The following is a 20,298-nucleotide window of genomic DNA, read 5'->3' as shown; positions in this document are numbered from 1 at the left end:
CAAATTGTAGGATCCATATTCAATGGTCAGTTATCTCCTAAAGTAAAAAGATGGGTCTTCTCTTGAGCAGCAATGTGAAATCCAAAAGTCTACAGTGTTCTTGGGTGTGTTCTAGTCGACCTACCTTGACTTTGATATTTCGATCCAGAAGTATGCGGATAAGTTCGATGTTCTCATTCTCGATAGCTGCGATGAGCGCCGACCGGTTGAGAGGATCGACACAGTTGATGTTGAGGATCTCTGGCTGTTCCTTGTATTCATCCAGCAGTCTGATGGACAAGCAAAACTTTTATTAGACGGAGCATTACTGGAGGAAAGTCATCAAGTAGGAGACAGTGTATGGCGCACGAAGTGCGACACTCAAGGAAATTTGAAGGTTGTAACAGTGGTAGAAAGTTACACAAAATATACAATATTTACGCTACATGAAAACAAGGTTAACATTCGAAAAGCTTTTCTATGTGGAGTGAAGTTCGGAGTGCGGAAAGATGGTTATAGTTACATGAAAATGCTTTATTGAAGCGATTTCATAGCGTCTTCGACCTCAAACTTACCATCAGGTCTGACAGAGATCTGTCAATAATTTCAGCTCACGGTTAATTTTATATTTAACAAGATATATAGCTACATAATCTGGAAAGGTTGAATTAATGAAAAGATGAAACTAAATATGTTCACAACATGCATGTAAGGAGGTGACATGTTAAGAAGTGAGTTTTCTAGTTTCAAGAGTGCTTCCCGTTCGTACCATTTATATGGAATTTATGGGAGAAATATTCATCAACAACTTCTGTGGAGTCTATCTTACGCTGCCTTTAACCGTGAGGGTCTCCATTCACTATCAACTCACGTCAATATTTTCTTCTTTTCCTTTCCAGGTGATTTATTTTGAAGTTAGCCTGTTCTGTCTGTTCTCTGATCCTCCAGCGACATATTCTGTAGCTTGCTTTTGCACTGCTTGAGTTTGGGTCAACGCGCCCAACTAAAAATGAAACGGACGCGTAAAGTACTAAAGAAAGAAAACTAGACTGGATTGTGAAACAAAGACGCTATCGGAGAACCGCTGCCGGAAAACGGTAGGTATCGGCGGAACACGTGACAAGGGCCGTCTGTGCTGCATGAGGGGGCAGCTGTCGAGTGGGAGCAGCGCCAGGGCGGCGGTGCTTGTAGAGAGTATCACAGACCAACGGGAACGGCCAGTGTGGTACTTTTAAGAAAAGAACTAGTTGGTAAAGTAGAAAGAAGTCGAAATGTGATGACAGTTCAACGAAAAGGGCATATTGCTTTTTTGAAGCTGAGTTTCCAAAAACATAGAAAACGATGGGAACCAGATCTGTATTTCATGTGTTTGGTCTGACACTGAAATAGATTGCTCTTGGTATGCTTATGAATTACAGCCAACTAGGGAAGGTAATTGAAACACCCAACAACTGGGTTTCGTCTTAGCGAGGCAGGAAGAACATCACACAATGGGACGCTGTAGGGCGGTTGTGGTGGATGGCGGTTGGGTCACGACCGCTGCTAGTGCCTAGGTCCTCCCTAATGCGAGTCCAGTGTGCTAACCACTGTGCCACCTCGCTCGGTGCTTCTCTATGGCCGTAATTATCATTAACAGTTTAGAAATTGTTGCAATTAATGAATAACATAAAAACTCCATTAAAGAAAAACAGAAAGACATGTGTAGGCCACATAGTTCAAGCGAGTGTAGCAGCGGTCCACAGTCTGGCTGGATTCCAAGCACTGAGCACACATGACAGCAGAGCTCACAGCACCTCAAGAAGATGCCTGCTACGGTCATCGAAATATTGTGCAAGAAATGCAAATAAGGACTCGGCTGGTCACCCGGAAATACGCTGACAATCAGTAACGCCGAGAAAGCACGATAGATCACACGTCTCCTCCATGCTCTCTGACGTTTGAAAGTACATAAACTTCATGCATCTAACCGCCACTTCCAAGCTCATATTTTGGTAGATATTTCCAACACTTTTGAAATTCCTAGAACAGCTTTAGAAATGCTATACATCCCAAAATCTGGATCAAAAACGTAGCATTGCCTCTTCATTCCTTAATGAATATCGGTTGCTGAAACTCCTCTAGTCCCATATACTCGTATCCCCTTGTCTTCATCCCAATACATTCCACGTGTTATCTTATGGTAAATAAATAATTGGATTACCACTTCTTACCATCACATTTGCCAGATACTCTTCCTTTCTCCCCTCTAGCTTCGAAAATGAAGCCTCTGTTGGCTTCGCATCTCCCTTCCGACCCCCCCCCCCTACTCCCCCGTCGTTCCCTTCGCATTATACAAAATTCTCCCGTCGTAACACATCACCATTCTCTAATGAGGACAGTGCCAGCACGGCAGCTGTGTCTGAAGCAATTGCTGACGAGTGTGTCAGAAAGTGGTCACCGATGCTGTTGTAGGCGACGATGTTTCCTAAACGAAAGACGTAGACTTGTGTTCCGAAGTGCAGCAGCCTCGTTGGCGCTGACGCTGGAATGAATTAAACATTTAATTTCAGCTTCCTGTCATACGGAGAAGGCTTATAAAAAGGTGTCCACTTTTCTTTTTCAGTGTGTTATGTGGAGAAGAATAGAAGTTATTGTGCTTCTTACTTCCTTATGAGAAGAGACACGTATTGAATGTAAAATGTATTCCAAAGCAAATAAAGAGAATCCCTGTCATCATATACCACACAAAGTTCCTTTGTCAATTAGCATTTTTATAGTAACTTGTATATTATCTTACATGCAAAAGACTTACATATCTTCACTTTATGTGTGTAAGTTACCATTTACTTTCCATATTTTTGTTCTGTTTTAACATCGAAGACAGTTTAGTTTAAGTCAGCTACCTCGGGTCTCCGCCAGTCAACATCCTCCCAGAAACATTTCCTCATTTGCCCCCCTTAAGCCGTCGGCATACGGACCGTGTTGTTGAACGTTAACGTTGAGCGTGCCAAGTTCAACGTGCTGCTGAACGCTCAGGAACGATGCGACTTGTGCATACGGTACGTTGTCCCCAACGTGGTATACGCGATCGCAACGCACTCTAGCGACAGTTGAGCGATGTTTCTAGTTCGTAAATCACACAGTTTACTCAACGGGCGCGCGTGAAATTCCCACGTTAGCTCCATTAAAACGCACATTTCTCCATCGTCCACTGAAAGGAAAGTACCATGTCCAATCAATAAGGACACAGGCTTATAAAAGTTCCATTACAAACAGTGGATTACAAATTTGGAATACTTCTGCGCATAAGATAAACATTATTTCATCATTCCCACATTTTAGTAAAGCCCCAAGGTCAGTCTTACTTGGTCACTATTCCTACACAGTAGCAGAATCCTTGCAACATGTGAATTACGAAGCGTAAAAGAAAAAGGAGCAAAATGTCTTTATACAAGTACCGCAAGCTGTCCTGTAGATTAAGCCAATCGAACAAAGTCACCCCTCAAAAAAGGTGAACTTATATTTACATAACATCAAATATTATAGTATACAATTATATTAAACTAATAATAAAGTATCAGAACCTAATAAAAACGTGAATGTTAGGAAAAAAAAACGGAAGTGTCAAGATGCGAACCACCACCCCACCAAGCAATTCTAATGAAGACCGTGACGCTACTGATTACGCTAAACCAACGTGACACTGCGTGCAGCTAATCATTTATATTACCCATTGCTGAAAACCTTATTCGTAGATATGTTACTAATTGAAATTCAATCATAACAAATTGTACCAAGAACAATGCGTTCTGGGTGGATCTTCAGTGTGTCGCTGCCTTCAAATAGCTACTCTCATAATACTGAAGTTAGAATAATTCTTTTGCCACGAATATGTTTCTCATAATTTTATTGGAACGAATCACACAGTTAACAACGGGTTTTCCAGTGATTCTCAATGTACTGGTGCTCAGAAAGAGCATATATACATACAGGCTTGAAATGAATGCCAATATGGCGCCTCACAACTCTGTACTGAAGGGAGACGGCGTGCGTGTGACGTAGGTGGCGTTGTGTCATCTCATTGGTCAACGCTCAGACGCACGCTCAGAATATCTGACATGCCAGATATTGCTCTGCACGTTCGGAAAAGACTCCCGAGCGTGCTATTCCACGCTCTGACGTCAGAAGCTCGGCACGCTCAACGCTCAACGTTCGGATGCACGGTCCGTGTGCCGACGGCTTTAGAGACTGCTTGGCTTACGCGCCACAACAATGCGCAACTCTTCACCATCGACAATAAATTGCTTTTTCTGAACTCACGCATAATTGTTAGAATACGAGGAAGTGTCTCCCACGGAGAGAGAGAGAGAGAGAGAGAGAGAGAGAGGGAGAGTACCGACCTCCGGACGGTGGCGCAGTCTCCGCGCTCGGCGAACAGCAGGAACTTCTTCTCGACGGAGGTGAGCGCGGCCTCCGGCGGCGGCTGCAGCGCCACCGACTCCCTGCCCAGCGAGCTGTTGCTGCCGAGCAGCTGCTCCTGAGACCCGGAGGGCCCCATCCTGCTGCCCTGCTCCGCGCTGCTCCTGCGACACACGACACCCGACTGCTTTCTGAACCTGTGTGGCAGGTGGAAGTGGAAGATTGCTAAGAAAAGGCTGAACAAGTACTTAACAGTAACCAAAATAAAGATAGTCTCTGTGAACGTGAACATCAGTGGGGTCAAAATGTGCTGATTCTACAACGATTCGTATCTATAGAAAGGATGTTTTTTCAGTGTATTACATGAAACTCGCCTGAGAATGGTACAAATAATGGCGGGCAAAGATTCCTCTTTCATTTGTTTGTTTGACCAGCGGTTCAATCAAACATTAACGATTATTTTTTTTTTTTGTATATGACATTGACTCACAGAAACTTCCAGCACAGGTGTAGTAACATACATAGCCCGTGGGGAATCTGATAGAGGCTTCCTTTTGCAGTCAGATAAACGTAGCAGATGAACTTTTATTACACTACTGGCCATTAAAATTGCTACACCAAGAAGAGATGCAGATGATAAACGGGTATTCATTGGACAAATATACGAGGTGCGGCTAGAAAAAAACCGGACTGATGCTGGAAAAAACATTTATTTACAATTATTTACAATTTCATGTTATCTCCTTCAATGTACTCTCCTCCTCGGTCTCTACACCGCTCCATACGAATTTTCCACTGTTCATAGCAATGCTGCAGATCATTTTCGGTAAGTCCATACATTACTTCCGTCGCTTTTTCTTTTACTGCTTCAACAGTCTCAAATCTAGTTCCTTTCAGAGTTGACTTGACTTTAGGGAAAAGAAAAAAGTCACAGGGGGCCAAATCAGGTGAGTAGGGTGGATGATCTAAGATGGGAATGTTGTGTTTTGCCAAAAACGTCTTCACTGACAACGCACTGTGAGCTGGGGCACTGTCTTGGTGAAGGATCCATGACTTTTTTCTCCACAAATCGTTCCGTTTTCTCCGTACTCGCTCACGTAGGGTAGCCAGGATGCTAATGTAGTAATGTAGTAATGCTGATTCACTGTTTGTCCCTCTGGCACCCAATCAATGTGCACAATCCCTTTGATGTCAAAAAAAACAATCATCATTGCCTTGAATTTCGATTTTGACATTCGTGCTTTTTTTTGTCGTGGAGAACCAGGAGTTTTCCAATGCATCGATTTTGTAAGAAGGTGGGATCACTTTCAATGTTTTCCAGGATGTCAGAACAAATCATTCTTCGGCGTTCCTTCTGTTCAATTGTGAGACACTTTGGAACCATTTTTGAACACACTTTGTTCATGTTGAAACTTTCATGAAGAACCTGCCTAACACTTTCCTTGTCAACTCCTGTTAACTCAGACGCTGCTCTGATTGTTAAACGGCGATCTTGTCGAACAAGTTTACCGATTTTTTCAATGTTTGCATCAGTTTTTGCTGACAATAGTCTGCCAGTGCGAGTGTCATCACTGGTGTCTTCGCGGCCATCTTTAAATCGTTTAAACCACTCAAACACTTGTGTTCGCGATAAAAAATCATCACCGTACACTTGTTGTAACATTACAAACGTTTCACTTGCAGATTTTCCTAGTTTGAAACAAAATTTGATGTTAACACGCTGTTCTTTCTGTACACTCAACATTTTCCGACGCACAGACAAAACGTCAACTACTTAAAACAGACGCCACGGGCAGACTGAGTGCAGGAGGCAGATGAAACTCGAGCAGTAGGCGGAGCGAGAGTCACGTGACAGGCCACGCGACTTTCAGCCTTATTGCATTCGTTTTATTGTTTCACCAGTACTAGTCCGGTTTTTTTCTAGCCACACCTCGTATTACACTAGAACTGACATGTGATTACATTTTCACGCAATTAGCGTGCATAGATCCTGAGAAATGAGTACCCAGAACAACCACCTCTGGCCGTAATAACGGCCTTGATACGCATGGGCATTGAGTCGAACAGAGCTGGGATGGCGTGTATAGATACAGCAGCCCGTCCAGCTTCAGCACGATACCACAGTTCATCGAGTGTAGTGACTGGCGTATTGTGACGAGCCAGTTGCTCGGCCACCATTGATCAGACGTTTTCAATTGGTGAGAGACGTGGATAATATGCTGGCCAGGGCAGCAGTCCAACATTTTCTGTATCCAGAAAAGCCCGTACAGGACCTGCAACATGGGGTCGTGCATTATCCTGCAGGGATTTTGGGTTTCGCAGGGATCGAATGAAGGATAGAGCCACGGGTCGTAACACATCTCAAATGTAACGTCCACTGTTCAAAGTGCCGTCAATGCGAACAACAGGTGACCGAGACGTGCACCCCATGCCATCACGCCGGGAGATACGCCAGTATGGCGATGACGAATACACGCTTCCAATGTCTGTTCACCGCTATGTCGCCAAACACGGATGCGACCATCATGATGCTGTAAACAGAACCTGGATTCATCAGCGAAAATGACGTTTTGAAAATTCGTGCACCTAGTAGGTTCGTCGTTGAGTACACCATCACAGGCGCTCCTGTCTGTGATGCAGCGTCAAGGGTAACCGCAGCCATGGTCTCAGAGCTGATAGTCCATGCTGCTGCAAACGTCGTTGAACTGTTCGTGCAGATGGTTGTTGTGTTGCAAACGTCCCCATCTATTGACTGAGGGATCGTGACGTGGCTGCACAATCCGTGACAGCCATGCGGATAAGATGCCTCTCATCTGTGCCTGTGATACGAGGCCATTGGGATCCAGCACGGCGTTCCGTATTACCCTCCTGAACCCACCGATTCCATATTCTGCTAACAGTCTTTGGATTTTGACCAACGCGAGCAGCAATGTCGCGATACGATAAACCGCAATGGCGATAGGCTACAATCCGACCTTTGTCAAAGTCGGAAACGTGAATGGTACGCATTTCTCCTCCTTACACGGGGCATCACAACAACGTTTCACTAGGCAACGCCGGTCAACTGCTGTTTGTGTTTGAGAAATCGGTTGGAAACTTTCCTCATGTCAGCACGATGTAGGTGTCGCCACCGGCGCCACCCTTGTGTGAATGCTCTGAAAAGCTAATGATTGGCATACCACAGCATCTTCTTCCTGTCGGTTAAATTTCGAGTCTGTAGCACGTCAGCTTCGTGGTGTAACAATTTTAATGGCCAGTAGTGTACTTTTCTTTTAACTGCCTTTTAACTGCCAGACTGACACAGATATGCACATCAGTGGGATCTGTGTACTTTCACGACTATTTAATATGAATTTTTTGGTAAGTTCCTATAGGACCAAAGTGCTGAAGTCATATGTTCCTAGGCTTACACACTACTTAATCCCACTTAAACTAACTTACGCTAAGGACAACAGACACACACACCAATGTCCGAGCGAGGACTCGAACCTCCTACACGAACAGTGAGAAGGCGCCACAGACCACGCGACTACACCGGGTGGCAAAGACTATGCACAATATTGCTACTGAAGAATAGCATTCAGGGTCGAAACAGATTATGGCAATCATAAAAGTAATAAACTTGCCCCTGGTACGTTTATCTGATTTCAGATCAAGAATACAGTTCCGGAACCTGTCGCACAACACTCCATACGAAGGACTATAAAAGAAGCTTTTATGCCACATCTCAGAAAACAATTTCGTAGGCTGAAAGTACACTCCTGGAAATTGAAATAAGAACACCGTGAATTCATTGTCCCAGGAAGGGGAAACTTTATTGACACATTCCTGGGGTCAGATACATCACATGATCACACTGACAGAACCACAGGCACATAGACACAGGCAACAGAGCATGCACAATGTCAGCACTAGTACAGTGTATATCCACCTTTCGCAGCAATGCAGGCTGCTATTCTCCCATGGAGACGATCGTAGAGATGCTGGATGTAGTCCTGTGGAACGGCTTGCCATGCCATTTCCACCTGGCGCCTCAGTTGGACCAGCGTTCGTGCTGGACGTGCAGACCGCGTGAGACGACGCTTCATACAGTCCCAAACATGCTCAATGGGGGACAGATCCGGAGATCTTGCTGGCCAGGGTAGTTGACTTACACCTTCTAGAGCACGTTGGGTGGCACGGGATACATGCGGACGTGCATTGTCCTGTTGGAACAGCAAGTTCCCTTGCCGGTCTAGGAATGGTAGAACGATGGGTTCGATGACAGTTTGGATGTACCGTGCACTATTCAGTGTCCCCTCGACGATCACCAGTGGTGTACGGCCAGTGTAGGAGATCGCTCCCCACACCATGATGCCGGGTGTTGGCCCTGTGTGCCTCGGTCGTATGCAGTCCTGATTGTGGCGCTCACCTGCACGGCGCCAAACACGCATACGACCATCATTGGCACCAAGGCAGAAGCGACTCTCATCGCTGAAGACGACACGTCTCCATTCGTCCCTCCATTCACGCCTGTCGCGACACCACTGGAGGCGGGCTGCACGATGTTGGGGCGTGAACGGAAGACGGCCTAACGGTGTGCGGGACCGTAGCCCAGCTTCATGGAGACGGTTGCGAATGGTCCTCGCCGATACCCCAGGAGCAACAGTGTCCCTAATTTGCTGGGAAGTGGCGGTGCGGTCCCCTACGGCACTGCGTAGGATCCTACGGTCTTGGCGTGCATCCGTGCGTCGCTGCCGTCCGGTCCCAGGTCGACGGGCACGTGCACCTTCCGCCGACCACTGGCGACAACATCGATGTACTGTGGAGACCTCACGCCCCACGTGTTGAGCAATTCGGCGGTACGTCCACCCGGCCTCCCGCATGCCCACTATAGGCCCTCGCTCAAGGTCCGTCAGCTGCACATACGGTTCACGTCCACGCTGTCGCGGCATGCTACCAGTGTTAAAGACTGCGATGGAGCTCCGTATGCCACGGCAAACTGGCTGACACTGACGGCGGCGGTGCACAAATGCTGCGCAGCTAGCGCCATTCGACGGCCAACACCGCGGTTCCTGGTGTGTCCGCTGTGCCGTGCGTGTGATCATTGCTTGTACAGCCCTCTCGCAGTGTCCGGAGCAAGTATGGTGGGTCTGACACACCGGTGTCAATGTGTTCTTTTTTCCATTTCCAGGAGTGTAGCATATGTTCACACATGAATCAGTCGGCTCTTTAACCCGTGCGCAAACATTAAACAAATTTCCATTTTCCAAACGCCTGCCTGTTTTGAACTGGAACTCCAGGCGGCACCACAGAAGCATGCGGCGCTAGCTTGTTCCAAAGAGTAACCCGCATAGACACCAGCCGCGTAATCATTCCGGGCAACAGTGCCACAAGCGGAAGTAGAACTTTGCCTTAGCAGTCATGTGCCTTCCAAGCATCGAGGGGAAGTTAGTTCACCGGATGTGTATTTAAGAGGTCGCTGTCCGTTCTACGGCAGTTCAGTTCACTGAGCCACTACCAGCAGCTCCGACGCAGCGCAGCCTCCACGATGTACTCCTGGCGGTTCCAGCAGCCGCACAGTCTGGAAGAGACCTCACCGCAGCCATTCCGAGCAGCTGGACGTCGAACAGGGTACTTCGCCTCCCCCGACTTGCCCTCCGCGGAACCTGCTCTCTGTTCTGGTATTCTTGTGTGAAAAGTAGACTGTCAGCTGTGCTCAGTATTCCACGAGTAGGTGCCAGTGCTAATTGATCGCAAGTCTTATCCTGCGACTCCAGTCACTGTGATTCCTTCTGTAGAACTTATAATCTTTCGTTTGTTTGCGTGACCATCTTCCGCAGCAGCTGTTGACACCTGTTACTATAGGTTATCTGTCTTGAGCTTGCTGCAATCTAACTAAAACTAATTATAACAGACGCGTTTTGCTTTTATTTACAAAGCATCTTCTGTGATTGTTCTATAAATAGGATACATACGTTTGTAGATTTTTTTATTGTTTTAGTTTAAAAACAGCTCTTTCTTTACAAACTTGGTCTGCAAACTACTTATTCAGAACACTCGTAAGATTAAGATGTGCTTTATATAGTTCCCAATTTAGGGTTTGCTTTTTGGCACAAAGAGACTTGATTTCATTGTTTACCCAAATTTTTTGAGCTATTTGTTTCGTTTTTTGTGCACTTGCGGAACTGTTTTTAACCTGTACATTAATATATTTAGGTATAATTATTTGACCTGCAAGTATTGTTAAACTTTATATGCTGGATAGTTTTAAGCAGATTGAGATGTATCCTTCTAAACTTCATGTAGAAGTCACTTGGAAATACCTGACAAGGCGTCCATAATACGTTTGTTTGCGTGGCCATCTTCCACAGCTTCTGTCAACATCTGTTACTATAGGTTATCTGTCTTGAGCTGACTGCAATCTGATTAAAATATTTCGGTTTATAACTTCTTCGTTGTTAAGTTTAGTTTGCACCCAAGTCAGCAAAGAAGAAGTTTGTCTGGTTCAAAAATGGTTCAAATGGCTCTGAGCACTATGGGACTTAACTACTGTGATCATCAGTCCCCTAGAACTTAGAACTACTTAACCCTAACTAACCTAAGGACATCACACACATCCATGCCCGAGGCAGGATTCGAACCTGCGACCGTAGCAGTCGCGCGGTTCCGGACTGCGCGCCTAGAACCGCTAGACCACCAGGGCCGGCAGTTTGTCTGGTACTTTCGCATTTAGGTATGAAATAAAAATAAATATTAATTGCATACGACCTGGGACAATAAGTTACTGATGTTTTCTAGCATCGTAGTTTGGAGATTTTGATTTGTCGGTAAAAGCTTGTGATCGTGCGTTAATGACGTCTTCGAAAATGTCCGATTCTTTACTGAGAACTGAAATTTTCTTTCAGAGTGTACCAGTTTCGTGTGGCGTGCCGAGTAGTCATTAGCGCGAACGTCCTGAGTCCAAACGTGGTTATCTGCATACTATGTGAGCGAGCCTTCAAACTATCAGACATTTTAAAAAAACTGTTCATTAACTGTCGAAAAGTGCGGTTCTTTGAGAAACAGTTCCTCGTTAAAACCTTAAACTGGTTACTAGAGAGAGAGAGACAGAGACAGAGAGAGATAGGAAGAGACTGGGCTGTAAGTGTGAGAAGGATTAGTAAGAACTGTGCTTATTTTCGTTCTTTCGTTTCTGGAACCATAAGCCAGGACGGGCTTGGTAGCAAGTGTATGTACACAAAGTGAAAATACAGGAAAGGTGTTTTAATACAAGAGCTTTGGTTTATTTAGTAGTTACAGCCCGACCTGGTAACACTAACTTTAAAAAGTATAATATAGTTAAACACACATGTGCACCCTGTCGACACCTGCAGTGCAGGTAGCTCTTTTACATCTTTTCTCAGCTGAGGAGTATTACACGTCCCTTCAGAGCAGGTCAGGCTTCTGAAGAATTAACTGAGGTAAATATTTCCTATGTTAGTGTGAAGGCAGAAGAAACCGCGCCGCCACATAATAGCCAGAACAGGTAGACGTGTGCGAAAGCTAGCAGCAGTACCTGTCCCAGTTTATGTTGGCAACACAGACCAAAGTGAGCCTCATTCGTTTATTTTCACTCGCCAAGTATCGCTGACGGTCGATCCGAAAGTAAATCCGATATCTCCACAGTTACAAATAAGCCTGTTTGGCTTTCGTTGACTAAAGAAGCTTTTTGTGCATTTTCCGACCTAAGTCCTTCGTTAAGACGAAACACTTCCATGAGAACATTTTAATATGATATATCACGTACGAATCAGTTGTCTGTATGTTCTTCTAAGTATCGAAAGCTCCATAAATATTGGTTCTCGTGAAAAAAGTCACATTTTCTGTCCCTTGGAGCATTATCTATACGTTGGTTAATTTTTCCTATATACTATTATCATTAGCAGCGAAAATTGACGCAGGTGAAAATATACGATGCTAGAAGCAAAAACTTTCATTCAATAGGAGACATACATTTTTCAGCCAGTACATTATGGCCACCGACCTACTATCGATGTAAACCCGTCCAGAAGGCAGCATCGTCACCTGGCGAGGAACGACTGCTGGTCAGACACACGCACGGTACATCCAGCATCATTGAGCGCGCTGTCCGAGTGCAGAATGGGGAAGGCGCGCGATCTGTTTGCCTTTGACCGAGGGCAGATTGTGATGGCCCACAGGCTCATCATGAGCATCACGGAAACTGCACGATTTGTCGGGTGTTCGAGGAGTGCTGTGACGTCTTCAAGACGTGGCACAACCAAGGCGAAACCTCGTCCAGACCGCGTGAGCTTGGGCGGCTTCCCCTCATTAGAGATGTCGGACGCTGAAGGCTGGGTAGACTGGTAAAACAGGACAGGCGTCGAAATATGGCTGAACTAACATCAGACTTTAATTCTTGGCGGAGCACAAAGGTGTCTGAACACTCAGTGCACCGAAAACTCCTAAAAGGGTGCCTTCGCAACCGACGATCCATCCACGTACCCATGTTCACGACATCAGCAACTACGAGGGAAATGGGCACGTGACCATGGACACTGGAGGTTGGGGCACTGATGGGGCGGTGCAACGTCTAATGAATCCCGATACCTTCTTCATCATGTCGATGGGAGAGCGCGAATTCGTCGTGTTCGAGAGGAACAGGTCCTTGACACCTGTACTGCGGGCCAGAGACAAGCTGTCATGGGTCCATTATACTCTGGGGAACATCCATGTGGGCATCCATGGGTCCAATGAAGCTCGTGCAATACACCATGACGGCCAAAGAGTATCGTACACTGATTGGACACCAAGTACACCCCTTCATGATGATCATGTTCCGCGCCAGCAGCGGCATTTTTCAGCAAAATAATGTTCCCTGTCAAAGGGCTAGGAATGTGGCGGAGTGGTTCGAGGAACACAGTGGCGAGTTCCAGTTGATGTGCCGTGTCCCAGCTCGTCAGACCTGAACTCGATCGAACACATCTGGGATGTGAGCTCATAGCCCTCTGCCCTGGAATTTATGGGAATTAGGTGACTGAGCCGTATTTGCAAGTACCTCACCTTCGCTCTCTTATCTTTGCTTGTGGCGCGTACTGAGTTTTGGCTGCCTTGTTATTGCCGGAGGAGTTAACTGGAGGCTCTCGCCAACGACGGGACAGTTGGCGTTCGATGCTGTCTGAGGCTCTCGCCAACGACGGGACAGTTGGCATTTGATGCTACCTGAGGCCGGAGTGCGCTTGTAGTGGAGTGGGAAACGACCACGTCTATGGGGCAGCTTGGTGGAGAGCCTTTCCTGTCGCCTGTGAGGTGGCTTGCTGCTACCTCGAGTTGCGTGCTGCTAGTTCAGGTCACGGCTGTCTACGGTCGTCCGCTGCCTTATTCCCGCCTGCTGTACCCCGACGCAAGCCATATCGGACGTCAGCGAAAAGTTAAGTGAGATTGTACTTACGGAATGTGTGTGAAGGTGTTGAGGGCTGCTACCTCACTTATGGTAACTGTAAGCGCATGGGTGTTAACATGGACGTAAAGGTGTTCCTATGAAGAGTTCATGGTGTTTAAGACAGGTATTAAATATTGATATAATGCACGAGCGTGCCTCTGACAGCTCGTGGGAAATTGTTGTTTGATGTAATACGTAATCAGCTGCAAGGCCGTTATCTGTTTGTCAAATATACTGCATTCGAGTGTTTGGTAGCCTTAGCGCAGCGAGCCCCAGTAAAGATTATAATGAAATTTTCAGAATTGTGCTCGTTGCGGTTTCCACTGAACATTGGGGCATAAGAGTTCACGTAGTTTAATTGTGACTAATATTGGAGTGCCCGCTGGCTTTGCTAGTAATTGTAAGTTTTTTTAATATCTTAATAGCAGGCAATTCTCCTTAAGGTAATTCATAAGATTTGCGTACTTGGTTGTACCTTGCCTGTGTAGTTCATTCGTAGTAGGGTAAAGGCAGTGTGCCGTTTTACTAGTGACTAATTTAACCTATTATTTAATAATAACATTTTTTACATTGCCCCTGCGGGCCTGTTCTGTGCACTTGTTAAATGATACTGCTGGCTGGCTGGTGTTTTGGAGTAAGTGCTACCTTTTCACCTATGGGTACCGGGGCTGTGAAATACTGCGTACGGGGTGACTCCGGGTCGAAGCTCGAGGAGTGGGTCTTGTACGAACTGCCGCCTTCCGCCTTGGCTTCTCCAAGTTAAGTTTTCGTTCTGCCTTCAGCGACCTGGCATCACTCTCGCTAATTAATTCTGGCGCTAATTATATTTACTTCGGTCTTTATTATATTTATTATTTTTATTAAACCTTATCTCAAGAGCAACATACGATTGTGAAAGGTTGCTGCTGTGCTACTCTTCGTAAGACCTTGCGCTGACTAGTTGTGTTACTGGGCCTTGGTGTCGAAGTTTGAAACCTTATTAAGCCTTAGCGATATTGATTGACTCTTGAGTGTGAAACAAGTGCCTTTGTATTAACTTCATCCTGCTATTTATTGGGTGCATCTCTGGCAGGTCGTTACTTAGGGAAATGTTTTTGAGAAAATCAGTTCTCAGTGTCCGAAGACTAGTCAGAAATATTGTGTGTTAATTTAGGCCTTCAGGTGCATAATTGTCAGTGGTTGTAAAATTTTGTTATATATGAGATAGACTTCGTTTCATAAAAAAGACTTAGGTAGCAGATTCACTAAATTCTTGTGACTTACTGTTCGTATTAGCTAAAGTAGTCAGGATTAAGATATTGTTGTTCTAAAGGAATTTGTTGATATGGTTGTTAAATAAAACGAGTGATAATAAAAGGGGTCCAGTCCTTCCTACTATTTCCCTATTCCCAAGTAGAACAACGTTTCAGTTACTTGTGTGTGCAGATGTGGTGACAAGCGCCTGCAGCGACCTACCAAGGCTTCACTGCTTCCATGCCACGATACGTCGTCGCTGTTATCCATGCCAAAGGTGGACATACCGGGTACTAGGTAGCTGGTCATAATGTTCTGCCTGATCAGGGTATGTTTCACTGTTAAGCTGTGCATTCTAGAGCCCACGTTTACTAGACTTTTTTTGTATTGGTGTCAGCACTCTGTCCCCAAAACCTGTAAACATATTTTTTTAACACCATACATATCCATTCAAAAACTTCCTAGACTCATTTTATTCTCGGAGTATTAGCGACGTCAGCACAGTAACTACCGTGGAACCTTGAACAAATAACAGTAAACAACAGATATGCATTCGACCAGTCGGTTGTGAGCCGGCAGTTGTGGACGAACTACTACAGTGTGTTAATGTTATTGTATCACAAATCCCAATGGAGCAAAATCTCTAAATCAAGTGTTCAAGACGTTATAGAGATCATTTTGAAGAATAGAAAAGCGTGTGCTAAGTTTATGCTGCACACTTTGTCTCCCGAACAAAAACAACCATGCTGGCAGTGTCTTAAATGCTAAATGCGAGCAATTCTTTTGTGGAAAAATCATTACTGGTGACAAAAATTGATGTTATCAATATGAACCTACCACAAAATGACAAATCGCAGGAAGTCACATGAGGCGTGAAAACTCTGACAACGTGACCGCAATTCAAGCCAATGTGATGCATGAATTGGACATCCTAAAGAAGGACTTTTGCGACACTTTACATCATTTTATGAACGTTCTGTGCATTGTACTCGATTAAGGAGAGGCTATGTAGAACACCCCTAGCATTAAAACAACTATCAAAACGTTAGATGTATATACTACGTAGGGCTGTCAGGAACAGTCTGAATAGCTTGTAAGGTTGTTGCTGGGTAGGTTGCACTGAGAAATAATTGTTAAGAATAAAATTCGATGTTTTGCGCCTTTTCCGAGTTAATTATCGTTGAACTTTGGCAGTCAAGCGTAGCGCGCGCAAATTCAAGCAGTCCGCCAGAGACGGTGTCACCAAACGAGTTCTTTGTTCTGTGCTCTAAAGCGGACCGTTAGAGCGATACAACAATTGGACCTTGGACGGTAGTAAGAATCGAACCGGAACCAAAGGCTGAACTGTCTCTTACGCTATCTTCTGCGCTATGTGAACAAGTGACGCTAACTGTATCTGGTGGGCCTCTTCAACTTCCTCGCGTAACAGCCTGATTGGCTAACTTCAATGCTAACTGACTCGGAAACGGCGCAGTGTATTCAATTTTTTTCTTAACAATTATTTCCCAGCGCAGCCTACACTGCAAGACCCTTACAAGGTTTTCAGACTGTATGTGGCCTTAATGTATACAGAGTATCCCAGAAATGTTGAAACAAACTTCGAGGGGCTGTAGAGGATGTTTTGAGGAACAAATCGAGGAAAGGACACGTGTCCAGAAACGGCGTCCAAAGAAGCTGCAGAGGATCGAAGTTGCAGGCGCCGGCGCCTGTCAGTAGGCCACCACTGTGGCAGCAAACGTGACTTTGTACGATGAACGACTGTAGGTGTAACGTCTCGCAATGTTGTTTGTCATTCAGTGTTCACGAGTAATTGCCAAAATCACCAGTGGGTAAGATGGAGCTGGCTGCTGCGTAGACAGGCCTTGTCTCCTATAGTTACAATTTTCTGTTGCCTTAGTGAATGACGGTTTTGGAGACGAGTTTCCATCTGCAGTTTATTTTTATCCCATACACCGAAAAACATTGGGGTTTTTAGAGGGTTAGAGGCTTAGTTAGTGTATGCTTCCAACACTTGTACAGTATTGCACACAGATCGTTCTCCCACATCTGTGACCATGTCTTCCTGACCTGTCTCTCTGTCCACATCATCCTCCCACCTCCGTCTGTCCATATCCTGCTCCCCACTCTCAATGTAATTCCATTTCTTCCTTCCCACTCTCTCCCCCCCCCCCCCCCCCCCGTTGCCCGCATCTCGTGGTTGTGCGGTAGCGTTCTCGCTTCCCACGCCCGGGTTCGATTCCCGGCGGGGTCACGGATTTTCTCTGCCTCGTGATGGCTGGGTGTTGTGTGATGTCCTTAGGTTAGTTAGGTTTAAGTCATTCTAAGTTCTAGGGGACTGATGACCATAGATGTTAAGTCCCATAGAGCCATTTGAACCATTTTTTTTCCTGCCCCTTCTGTCTGTCCATCTCCTCCTCCTCCTCTCCCACCTGCCCAGTACTCCCCTCTACCTTCCCCTCTTTGTCTCCTATCTGTCCATCTTCTCTGCCCCCCTGTCTGTGTCCATCTCCTCCTCCTTACTTATAAAACATATACGTGTCACTTACAGAAGGCCACTGCATTACCTACTCGATATGTAATGGGAACAGTAAGTTGAATATTATCAACATTTATTTATTTTGTTGTTCCATAGATCATATTCACAGCAAACATTATGATGTCGAATGCGATAACAGAATGTGTGTGTGTGTGTGTATGTGTGTGTGTGTGTGTGTGTGTGTGTGTGTGAGAGAGAGAGAGAGAGAGAGAGAGAGAGAGAGAGAGAGACGAAGAGTGTGCAGAAAAACTAGACTTCAAGGAGACCATTTACAAATACTTCAGTGTAAAAGTGACTGCTTATTTTGTTCAAGAATTCTTTTATGGTATAGAAGGAGATATTAAGGAGAAGCACCTTCAGTCTAGTTTTGAAAACACGGCTGATATCTGTCAAACATTTTATTTCCATAGCTAGATTGAAAAAGAATTTTATGACCCGCCAGGTTAGCTGAGAGCACTAGTGCGCTGCTTCCTGGACTCTGGTAGGCGCGCTGACCCATGATCGAATCTGCCCGGAGAATTAACGACGAGGGCAGGTGTTCCGGCCAGTCTGGATGCGGTTTTTAGGCGGTTTTCCACATCCCACTAGGTGAACACCGAGCTGGTCCTCACATCAAGACTCAGTTACACGACTTGCAGACATTTGAAAACGTTCGCACTATTTCATGGCCTACACTAGACGCAGACAGCAGGGGTACACTCATTCCGTCCCAGGGGGTGTGGGGTGGCGACAGGAAGAGCATCCAGCCACCTTCTGACACTAACATCGCCAAATCCATAGTAACGAAGCCGACCCCGCGCTGCAGTGGGACAAAGGCAATAAGAAAATGAGGAAATGATTGAAAAAGACTTTATTATCTGCATATTTCAACACTTCTCTGCCAAAAATAGATCCATGAAAAGTTAATGCAGATCATTTTTATCCTGGTGTTGTACATGTTGCTATCTCTGTTATTCACAAACTCCACAGGATTCTTGGAGATGTACCCTGTCTTCGCAACGAAGTGAAAGGCAGTTTGTTTTGTGCCATATTTTCAAAGCATCTTCAGTGGGCTGTAATGCATGTTTACTTTGTGTATGTGATGACCGTAATTAAAAATATGTTAATACATTAAATGTTTTCTCATTATTATCTTGTCTTTTTTATTTTATTAGATGAGAAACAACTTTTGCAGCACACATTTTGCTGACGATTCCTCATGTTATTAACCCGTGTGTGCTATCGTGGAGTAATTTTTAGTTAGTCTCTATTCTGTTAAGTGGCCAACTTTCGTCGTTTTTTCCAACTCATTTTTTTGAACACTTCACTTCCACTTTTAGCTATGTGTTATGTGTGTGTATTTATAGTGTGAAGTGTTGCCAATTATCGCTGTCTGTTTACCTATTTTTGTGGCATAATGTCTATATGTAGTTTGATATTTGCTTGTTTGCTATGTGTGTGCATGTGTTGTTATGTGTGTGTGAGATATTTTGCCAGTGATTGTATTATTCTGTGTGTGATTGTCTTTGTGTGTGTGTGTGTGTGTGTGTGTGTGTGGTTATGATCGAAAGGGAGAGAGAGAGAGAGAGCGAGAAATTAATTTATTATTTAGTCATGTTATGTATTACATGTGTGTCTATTATTTCAGCGGCTAACGTTATTAGTTCAAAAATGGCTCTGAGCACTATGGGAGTTAACGTCTGAGGTCATCAGTCCCATAGAACTTAGAACTACTTAAACCTAACTAACCGAAGGACTTCACGGACATCCATTGCCGAGGCAGGATTCGAATCTGCGACCGTAGCGGTCGCGCGGTTCCACACTATAGCGCCTAGAACCGCTCAGCCACCCTGGCCGGCTAACATTGAAAGGGTCCTGTAGCCACGTTTCATTAGTCCGGTAGCCCATTTTCATTACCATTTCTCTTTCTTTTCCTTGTTTCTCTATTCTCTTTACTCTCATAGTAGTGTGATTGAATGAATGTGGTTGTGTGTCACGTTGCTAGACGGTGGCGTAGTCTGCTGCAGAAAGTCTGCGATAGTCGTACAGATTCAGCAGCAGTTGCACAGAATAGCCAACTCTCGTAGTGGTCAAGTCGGCAAAGAGGTTTCCGCTACTTGTGAGAAATCCACCTGCGTTAGGTTGGTGGCGGAAATGGCATCTTGGGGTTTTCCGGTCCACGCGGAGCGTGGAAGAGGCTGGAGAAGCGGGAGGCAGTCTGCCGCCGGTACGGGAAGCGTCCACAGCTGTGTTCCAGTCGAAGAAGGGTGAGTTAGACTGACCGCGTGGCGCGTTGTTACTTGGCGAGGGGAGAGCTGTTAGCCTTTGGTCTCGCTTTTCAAATCTGGAAGATTGCTTTGCCTTGTCGCAGCAAGGAATGCAAAACTTTGGCAGATTTTTCTTTTAGCAAATTTCTGTAGCAGACTTGGATCCGCCGGAAGAGCGCCACACAAAGGTGTCGATAAGAAGTGAGCACTCGCTTCTGAATGAATGTCTGTTTGCCTTCAGTTGTGCCTGTATAAGCTTTCACCTTTCTAAATATTTAGAGCCTTGCTTTCTCGTAAATTTTCCTTACTTTCCGTGTCTTTCGTCCGTGGGGAGCCAACCACGTGGTAGAACATTATAGTTGTTGGGCTACCGGCATCACTAACTGTCCGATCGCATGTTTGTTTTAGAAAATGTTAACATGATTGTATGATGTGATATTGTTGGAATTTGGCACTATACCTAGAAATTGTGCCTCTACAAACCA

The 20,298-nt window shown here is 45.2% G+C and overlaps 1 protein-coding gene across 1 annotated transcript in view; it reads right to left on the bottom strand.

Annotated features, from left to right (window-relative positions):
* Positions 1-20,298, bottom strand: part of LOC124709076 (transient receptor potential protein-like) — a gene marked incomplete at its 3' end in the record, with an annotated part of 289,063 nt that overhangs the window by 186,722 nt on the left and 82,043 nt on the right. Inside the window, exons 2-3 of the mRNA XM_047240724.1 lie at positions 4,359-4,541; positions 125-269 (exon numbers count right to left, since the gene is read on the bottom strand). Of these exons, the coding sequence (XP_047096680.1) occupies positions 125-269; positions 4,359-4,516 (303 nt within the window). The remainder of the gene's footprint in view (positions 1-124; positions 270-4,358; positions 4,542-20,298) is intronic.

Source organism: Schistocerca piceifrons, chromosome 7 (genome assembly GCF_021461385.2).
Source record: "Schistocerca piceifrons isolate TAMUIC-IGC-003096 chromosome 7, iqSchPice1.1, whole genome shotgun sequence".
In the NCBI taxonomy this organism is placed as follows: domain Eukaryota; kingdom Metazoa; phylum Arthropoda; class Insecta; order Orthoptera; family Acrididae; genus Schistocerca; species Schistocerca piceifrons.
Note: the sequence above shows the minus strand (reverse complement) of the source record. Positions and strands in the feature narration are given on the sequence as shown.